Source organism: Idiotropiscis lumnitzeri, chromosome 1 (assembly GCF_059441095.1).
Source record: "Idiotropiscis lumnitzeri isolate Australia: NSW breed Sydney's pygmy pipehorse chromosome 1, RoL_Ilum_1.0, whole genome shotgun sequence".
Lineage (NCBI taxonomy): Eukaryota > Metazoa > Chordata > Actinopteri > Syngnathiformes > Syngnathidae > Idiotropiscis > Idiotropiscis lumnitzeri.
Window position 1 is genome coordinate 7083949 of NC_142391.1, and position 9930 is coordinate 7093878.

Genomic DNA, 9930 nt, shown 5'->3' on the forward strand with positions numbered 1-9930 from the left:
GAGGCTCCCAGTCATCCAAACGCGTCCAATGCCACGGGGACTGTGTGAACAGCTCGTCAAATTAACGCTATGGCCACTATTCAGCTTCAGTGCAATTCAAATATATGAATTTTTTTTTTTTTTTTACTGGGCATATTAGATATCAGAAAGGCATGTCAGGCCTGCGCAGCGTAGTTATTATCCTCTCATCGTTGGAGTATCCCACTTACACAAGATGGCTTGTATAGAATTCAATAATATCAGCATCAGGTGTTAATGAATTGTCACTCAGTGTGTCATAAGTGGAGCGATCACGCCGTTTTCATCATGTAAGGTGGTGATTAGCCAGGATGCGGAGTTCCTGTAAGAGAAGAGGTCAGGTCTTGCTAGCGTTATTATTAGTGCATTCGCATTCAAATGAAACGAGTGCGACACATATGAAATATTAAATTTCAGTGTGCTAATTTTTTAAACATACATGTAGTCTTTTTTTGTTATTTTGATAACACCATTTTCCAGGATATCAGACGCACCTGCATATAAGCCGCAACAACTCTTTTGGCGGGTAAAAGCAAAAAAAAATAAATAAAATGAATGAAATAAAAATAAATAAATCCGCACCAGACTATAAACCGTAGTTTTCTCTGTTGAAAAAACAAAATTGTACTGTGAATGCACATAAATGTACATAAACAGGTTGTTAAAATAGTGCCTTTTAACACAGCAACTACTTTGCTCATTAAAACAGAACAGACCCAAGAGGAAAAAAAATTTTATTTAGCATGTTTTCTGAACTATAGAGCGCCCCTACTGGTGAAAAAAAATCCACAGAAAAGCCGCACCGTTGTATTAGCCGCATGGTTCGAAATCTAGGGCAAAAAATAGCGGCTTATAATCCGTAAAATGCAGTATTTAAATTGTGGAACAATGTGGAAATGTAGTTGTTCTTGATTACATTTTTAAGTTGGACAATTAGTCTGCAACATGACTGAACCTTACAAATGCAACCGAATTTGGTACAGATATTTTACCTTGATTGTCAATTAGTGCTTTCAAACCATTAAATTTTTTTGACTAATTAATCCCCCCCCCAAAAATCCGTAATTTAGAATTAGAATTACTTGAATACTATCTTGGAATAAATGTAAAACCACCAAATATGAAGTGTTTTAAATCAAAGACTGTTCTAATAGCTTACTTTGATCCATGAATATGATCTAAAAATGGAGTCTGCCTTTTTCTTCAAAGCTTTTTTCCAAACTTCCACGATTCATTTAGCTCTGCCCACAAGCAAGGCCCAGTGGTAAATTTCGCACACCGTTTTGTTCTGAGATGATGTGCTAAACATGTACACCTCAAATTTGAATTTGCCTTTGCAAAGCATGCAAATTATTTTAGAAGTAAATAAAACGGAGTTAAAATATTTCATTGCGATATTTTTTTTTTTTTTTAAATAATCTCGAGTCGACGCTTTAATTTTGACAGCCCTATTTTAAATATTTCGGACGTGCCGTACTCATACATGTCGCAAGTTGAATTTGAGCGATACATTTTGAGTGAAGTTGCATTTAATTTTTTTTGTGTAAATTGGTATATTTATGACTAAATAATTATGAAAAAAAAGTTTTGTGTCAAAATATAATTGGAAAAAAAAAACAATCAATCTCAATACCTAACAAATACTCATCTATTATTAACACATATCTACAACGTTAATTGATCCGTTTTGAACGTTGATGTAGATTCTGCGTGATTGCCAGACAAAACAAAAGAAACCGTAAAACTTTTTTCGTCACAACTTCTTGAATTATTTTCCCCAAACTCAACCAGCCTTACTCCAACGATTCACCATTTTTTTTTTCCCAACCGAATTTGGCTCAAGTACGGCAAATGTTGACCTTATTTGTATTTATGGATAATGTAGTCCAGTTAAAGGATTTCACAGTTCAGACTCGGACTCAAACCAAATGCCCCCCGCCCCAAATAAGTCCTTCTATTATCAGATCGCTATGTGATTATTCACGCCCCAAATGTGTGAAGCGGGTTATCAGTGAACTGATTGGTAAAGGGTCAGTCAAACTGTGCGTTTGTGAGATAAGATTTGAAGGTAAGTGCGAGAAGGTAACAGAGGTAATGGCAGCTTTGTCAGGCACGCTGGGGGGTCAGAGAAAGTGAGAATTTGTAATTGGGAGATAAAAAAAAAAAAAAAAAGGAGAGTGTGCTTGAGCAGCTTTGGGGGGGTTACAGATGTCAAAGGTTCATTCCAGAAAAAAAGGGAATTATTCTATTTTTAGTTTTGACTCAAATGCAGTGTGGATTGTTTAATTAATGGTCGCAATTATCACTAAACTCAAAAGTTTCCATATATTGTTGTACTCAGTGAAAAATGCTGGCCTGAATTTGGGGGAATTTTGTCTTGCTTGTATGTTTGTGTTTCATCTCTTACTGGGGAATTTACTTGAGTGATCATTTAAAAATGTAATCATTTAAATTTAATTTTTTTTTTTTTAATTATCCAAGTAAAACACCATTTATCTTTAATGAGTCAAATATTGTTTTCAGTGATATTACTAAAAAAGATTTTCAAAATTAACTTGATTTTTTTCAACTAGGTTTTAACAATTTAATGCAACTTCTCTAATAATTCGAGTTCAGGTGAGGTATGCCCTGACCCCGATGTTGTTGTGGCAACTAGATAACGCGTGCTAATCTTCCTCTATCTGTTTTGGCACTGATAAGTCGCACAGATGCGTATACATTGGTGAAACATACAATTCCCAGCACTCAATCCGACCTCGCAAATCACACCTCACGCGATCACCCATCAGCACAATACACAAACTCACCTTTGCGTAGGAAAAAAAAAAAAATTCCACGACCTCCAGCGGTGACCAAGACGAACCACATGCGTCATTTACGTTGCATTTCCCCGCCACAGTTTTTACGCAACGACTATTTTATTTTATTTTTTTAGCGCCTCCTCATCCAGGACATTTTAAGTTTTTGTGCTGCTTCCTGCATATGGATAGTAAAAGTACTCATAAAGTACAGATTATGTTTTTTTTTTTAAATTGACAGTTTTAAGCAATCCCGTTTGACATTCGTCCAATCCTTTTCCACTTTCTCAACATCCTCCCGTGCCTCAATAGCGCTCATCTATTTTAAGGATCTTACTTGCTTCTCCGCCAGCAAAGAAAAAGTTTAAGTTGTAATGCTTGGCGGCGCTTCCTTGTGACTTGATGTATGGATGCTGAAAACAAAAACGCCATTATGGAGAGGACTCAGGTGGAAGCTCAAGTTGACTAAATTATTGCTGCAGGATTTTGTTTGAAATAAGTATGCCGGTGATGTATTGTCTGAGTTTTTTTTTTTGTTAGCCCATCTTAATTTTATTGATAAACTGCCTAGTGTGTTTTGACTTTTTTACGTTTGTAGTTTTTTTTTTCTGGCTGATTTGGTTCTAAAATTGAGTGATTTGGTAACCTCACCTCATCGGAGAAAAAAAAAAAAATTTTAAATGAAAGTGAACAAAAACATTACAATATTTATGTCTTTGAAAAACCACATTATTTAGAAAATAAAACATTAACAAGGTTTATACATTTAATTCTTTTCAAGTTCGGTAGGCCGGATTAAAACGTCTAACGGGCCGCATGTAGCCCCCGGGCCGCAGTTTGCCCACCCCTGTTCTAGATAGTAGTGGCGTGCGTGATATTGCATCATGTGCTCTTATGATATAGTATCAATGTACAAGCGCCAAATATCGGATGTCGAAGCGTTTCTGGTTATTCTGACCCTTATCAAGATGAGAATCTCAGTTTTCTCCTCCCTGAGTGTCAAAACAAACAATGAAAACATTTTTTATGTTGTACTGCGTCAGTCACCTTGAACATTACGGACAAAACCTTGAACGTCCAAAGTGGAAATTCCGTTATCATAATTCATAACTTATCATATGCATGGTGTGTAACTACTTCACTTAATTACTGTTAGATATGGTTATGTATCGTAATTGTTTTTGTTACATAATGTTGATTATGGTTATATTTTCCTGGGCTATGACCAGGGGGGTGCACATAAGTGGTGCGCTGGTACGCATGAGTACTGAAAAGTGAACATTGTGCAAATCATCACAGCGTCTTTGCTTACTTAGCATATTGCAGCTCATTCAATCAGCTTGACTGCGGTCAGGCCAACATGACCAATTTGAAATCAAGTCAGCTGCCACAACGATTGCTTCCGAGGGCCGACCTCAAAATAAAAGCCACGTATGGAATTCATATCCATATTACTTTTAGGTTTTATTTTGAAGTCGTCTCTTGTGGCACGTAAAATCTGCCATGACGGCTGGTTCCCCACAAAGTGTGTCCCTTCGTCACAGGTGTCAAACTCAAGGACCGGGGGCCAGATCTGGCCCGCCACCTCATTTTATGAGGCCCGCAAAGGTCAATCTTTTTTTTTTTTTTTTAAATTGGACTACTGTCTTAGGGAACTATACTAAGCAAGCTAGCTGATTACAAGGTCCCATATTGCAAGTCGGAGATGGGCAATAAATGTTTTGACGGTGTCATGCAACTAAATTGTGCTAAATCTTTATATAACGATAAATTGTATTGTTTTAATAATCTGCCATTTAATACAATACAATACATCTTTATTGCATTCGTAGAATCCCAAATCATTGCCGGGCACATTTCTTTCTTCCCTTCACTGTGCAGGACCACATTTGGCCGTCGCGCTCAGAGAAGTCACTGAATACAGTGAAAAGCTCTTTAAGTTGGCAACCTTGAAGACAAGTCTCACTGCTTTTGTTTTTATATGACAAGGATGCAAAAAAAAAATAGGACCCAAATGTACGATTCGCAGGTTGTAAAAAAACGGCAGTGGATTTATTGCGTTTTCAAAAGGGAAGCTAATGTACCAGAAAAAATGCAGTCATCACAATACAAGAAAAGTAGCAACTAAAGATCGCAGGCAAAAACAGAAACGACTCCTGACCGAATTTTGGAAATGTGAAAAGACTTTTTATAGTGTTTTATTGTATTTATCCTTTTTATTCTACTCATCCGTTGATTTAACCTTGTTTGTTTCTATATGTCTGATGTTTACTTTACATCACTTTATAAACAGTTGTGGTTATTTTTTTAAAGTGCTATAAAATAAAGTTGAGTTGAGCTGCAATCAACAGATAATTTTGAAATAGTAAATCTGCAATCTGTTGTCCCAAATGTTAATCCAATCTGGCCCTTAAAATCAAGATATCCAACTGTGATTTTTGTTTCACCTGTCAACAATGTGTGGCTCGATTGTGCTTTCACTGATTCATCCCAAAATTGACTGCTTTACTGTTTTATGACCGGCTCATTAACACCATCCTGGAGCACGGCTGGCAAGTGCCCCCCCACCTCTTCTAGAATCGCAAACAAGTTCACCAATTTATGTACAGTAGCCAGGTGTTTATGGTACGACGTGGTGTATATAATAAACACGTACCAAGTTAATGCTTCCCCGCCTCTGCGTCGTAAACCACAACTAGCCTACACATTCCAAGCAAAGCGCCGTTCGCTTACTCGTTACTGCGCTGCATGCTTCACTTCTCTCAAGAGGGTTGTTGGGAAACTTCTCAGCACTTGACGTGGCGGTGGCACAACCACTACCGCGATGATTATCAAATGGTCCTTAAAATGCGCGGTAGGACTTCACTGAAGGCCTACGCGGCATTAGAAGGGCAAAATGAAGGCCTCACTTATCATTAGCAAACCCGACTCAATCATTTTAGTTGTTTGAAGGTTGCTCAGGAACACCGCATCGCAAACATTTTCCCAGTGGTGGGCGGTCAAGGCCTTCAAGGCCTTCTCGGCTGGCCAAAACATAATCAAGAAATCATGATCATATTCTTCACATTGATGTCAAATTATATCCTAGTGTTGTATTTTTAAGTGAGAGTTTTTATCCAATCAGAATTCAGCTAGCTCGTGTTGCCAGGCAGATTTCACAATACCAGTCGCTATTTGTCCGAGGCCTTCAGATACAATCGTGCTGTCGTCTGTCCTGTCAAAATCAATGAGCCAATCAGATCATGAGTTGCTTTCAGTGAGCCTTCTCACCGGCCCTACGTTGAAGGTGATGAACGCCTTTTGTGATTGGATATTCACTCGTGAGGGGGCAGCGCTATGCGGAATCAACACACCCGGAAGTCGTAACTGGTGACCGTTCAAAAATGTAAAATACATTATTTCTTTTTTTACACCACAATGGCCGAAGGAGGGAAAAGTGTGGATTTAATTGCAGATACACTTGCGAGGCCATTTTCAAGACGGACCTTTCAAGAGAAGCTAGGTCGTCCAACACACTTAGTATCTGTAAGTGTGTTTCTGGATATTATTTGTCCAGCCGCGGTGTCATAAATGATGTTATTATGAGGTGAATTTATTCAAGTAGGTCTAAGTAGGCCTTCACTGAAGGCCTGCACGGCCCGCCACTGCCGATTACAATGTACTTTTGAAACCCTATTTCTCAATTCCATTCATTGTATTGAATTCCTAAGAGTGGTATAAACAAAATAGAGCATATTATTACTTCATTCATGATTGCGCTATTTTATTATGATGTTGACATTCACAAAGTTAATAATTTATTACTGCAGAAATCACAAGACAAAAGATCCCGTCACAACTCCGCCCACCCCTAAAAAAACAAGGCTTGATATTCATTAAAATACTTTTGGACATTCTCTGAAGAATCGGCAACCAAATAAAAAGTGACCCCTTTTGGATCCTGACACGAACGTTTGGAAAGTTAGTAAAAAAGCCTGCCAAATTCTTGTGAGAACAGTCTCTTTCGATATTGTGTATTTTTTCCGCGCTTGGTCTGTGATTCTGCTTTTTTCTGAGTTACGATCTCATAGTGCTGACTTCCAGCTTGGCCGTGGCCCCCTGACCACGCCGCCGCCCCCCTTCGACGTTGTTGTTCCAATCCCCAGTGTCTGCTTCTTACCTCAGCATCCCAGTAGGATTCATTCAGAGCACAATTCAAAGTCCATTTATTTTCTTTCAGCGTATGGAAAGGCCTCTGCGACATGACTCCCCTGGTGTTGATAATTTTGCGCGTTTCAATTTGTGCTCGCCCTCCCTTTGGCAGGCGCGGGACGTGATGTATCGTCCTCTGCCGTCTTATCTGTTGATGTAGAGTTTTAACCTTTCCCTTCGCTCGCTGCAGCCCTCTTTCCTCTGCGTTCCGTAGACACCACCCCCCCACCCTCCTTCCTCCGCACCGTGGGCTTTACGTACAGCACAGCAGCTGAATAAAATAAGAAACATAACCCCCTTTTCAAAAGTCATCTAATGTAAATGTTTACATTTAGTTTCCATAACATTTCCATATTAAGACCCGGCAGACGTGTTGCCGTCCACCGACGGAAACGGTGGGGCTACTTGGTCTGCGGCGTTGAGAGGCTGAGGTATGTGCGTGACATTGCCGTGAACTTGCATCTCTGGGCCTGCTCGCCCATAGATACAGCACCGTAAATCACGCACAGTAAAAGTGAGAATGCGGGGATGGGGCGCAGGACAGGGGCGCGCGTTGCTCTTTGGGTCTCTCGGGGAGACGGGAACGGGGTGGTGTGCTTATACCGTGACATATTTTGAACGTGTCTGGAAGTAGAATACGGCCTCAAGGCCTTGTCAAAATGCCACCAGACTGTACACGGAGATCCAGGGTGTCACATGTGCTGGAGCGGTAGGGGTGTTTTTAAGATTTGCTGTTGAAGTTGTAAGGTCAAGCATGTAGGTGTCTCTTAAGTGCTTATAAATCAGAATCACCGAAAAGATTCCCAAAGTTGATATTAAAACCACACCGTAGGGAGGAGGTTTGGGAGGTTGTATTTCAATTTGAATTTGGCCCCGGATGAAGTTTTTATGCACTTTAACTCGGTGGTGAACTTGTGCCGCAGCATGTGGGCCCTTTTTTAGTCCGTTTCCTGTCCAGGTCTCCGGGGTGCTCGCAATGGTGTTAACTGTCGACAGTGTCTGGGACGGCAGCACTGTCAGCTTTCTTTTTTTTTTTGCGCGCGGGCGACGGCAAAGGAAGGTGGTCGGGGGTCAGAGTTCAACTGTGGCATGTCTTCATACGTGGCGGCCGACGATCAAAGAAAATGTATAATCTCCACGAGGCAGAGAGGCCACCGGTGATTCTTCGGGGCGCAATAAAGAGCTTGGAAGATGATTTAGTGTCATTTTTAGGGTAGACCTCGACATTCTCCAGTTGGGCTGCTGCTGCTGCACCTTTCGCGACTCTCAAGGGTAGCGAAACGGAGTGAAGATGTGAGGGCGACAGTGGAGATAGACGTCGTTAAATTGTCTGAATTTGATTTCTCAGCTGCTTGGAAACTCGTTACTCGCATCTCTTGGGACTGGCACAACTCACCAAGTCTTTTTTTTTTTTTTTTTTTTTACCTTTCAAATCAAAAGTGAATGAAACAGCTGGATTCTGTTGGACTGGCTAACGTTAACCGCCACATGCACCATTTAAGTCTGAGGCTTTGCGCTGAACTCTGCATGCTCTGCGATATACCAAATTCTTCCGATGACAGGTTCCGGAGGCCTTGGTTGAGTTTTGTTATTTGGCCGATTATTGTTATTTCCCTGCCATTGTCATGTAATGAAGTGTGTATCACCCTTTTAGAGAGATCTTGTATCTTGCCAGACAGCCAGATTTTTGTTTGAGTTTTCTGGACGGGGATCAAAGACTCCGTGATCTTATTTCTTGCAGATCAGACTCGCTGGTCGTGCAGCTTTCTATCTCTCAGGACTTCATTATGATTTGGCTCGTACTTTCTCATGACACAGCTTTTATGACTCATTGCTATTAAGACTCATTGATATTTTATTTTTTCTTTGTACCTCAGATTTGGACCTGGGCTCGTTATCTACTGGTACGGTTTCATAGGTGAGCTGGACTGCCAGAGAGACCGAGGTATCCTTCTCAAAGACTGCTTCCCTACGGACATCGTCGTCCTCGGACACGCCGCCCAGCAGGACTGACGAGCAGGAACAAAAATTTGGGTGGCAACGTTGGAGCGATAGTAGAGGATGACGGAGCAGGAAGGGTCGGAGCAGAAACACCGGGGTAGACGCCGAAATCCGGAAGTAATTTAGCTTTCCTGCTTGGAGTCGAAACCTCTGCTGGGCTGAACTCCGACTGACCCTCACACTCCGTCTGGCCACTGCCTTCCTGGCTCTTGGCTTTTGCTACAAAGTACAAATAGGCACCAAAATCTGCATCTTGAAGAGGTTCCTGGTCAACTCCTGGCCCCCGGTTGGCCTCTCTCAAAGGACGGCGTGGTGTGATGGAGCACCAGAGCTTGGACACAAGGCCCTTCCTTATCACACCCTGAGTCCTGGCCTTTGTCACCCTTTCCTCTTCCGTTCCGTAAGCAGATAAGCGAGGTGCGGTTCTTGGGGGCTGGTTGGACGCCTGGCTCTCACCTGCGTCACTCAGTGCCCTCTCCAAGCGGGAGAGCAGAATGGCAGCTGATTAAGGCCATGGCCTCGCCGTGACCCTTTTTCCTCCCTGCTCCACGTTATCAAGTTCCTCTCAAGATTTTGATGAATTCATCTTATGGACTGTTTCTCCGTCTGATTTATTAACTGGTCAGGCTTTAGTGTTGCACATCTGTGTTGCAGTGCATCTTGGAATTTGAGAATTTCATTAAAATGTCATTAATTTCGCAATTCCTTGCTGGTTTTGTGCGACTGACATTCGAGAACTGAAACACGTTAAATGGCCCAAAGAAAAGTAATGGAAAACATCCTCTAGTTCATAATTTTCATTTTATACTTGAAAAAGAAACCATACTATCACAGTGTCTTTAAAAAAATGGAAACTTGTTCAACAGACATTTTAAGGACAGATGTCGGCTAATTTTCAGCAAGCCAGAGCTCGTGAAATTGC

At 41.1% G+C, this 9930-nt stretch overlaps 1 protein-coding gene across 2 annotated transcripts in view; it reads left to right on the forward strand.

Annotated features, from left to right (window-relative positions):
* cdin1 (CDAN1 interacting nuclease 1) overlaps positions 1 to 9710 on the forward strand; it is a 76666-nt gene extending 66956 nt beyond the window's left edge. For both annotated transcript variants that reach the window (XM_088313934.1, XM_088313924.1), the window contains exon 12: positions 8885 to 9710. In XM_088313934.1, coding sequence (XP_088170060.1) covers positions 8885 to 9020 — 136 coding nt within the window. In that variant the 3' untranslated portion in view covers positions 9021 to 9710. The remainder of the gene's footprint in view (positions 1 to 8884) is intronic.
* The last annotated feature ends 220 nt before the right edge of the window (positions 9711 to 9930 follow it).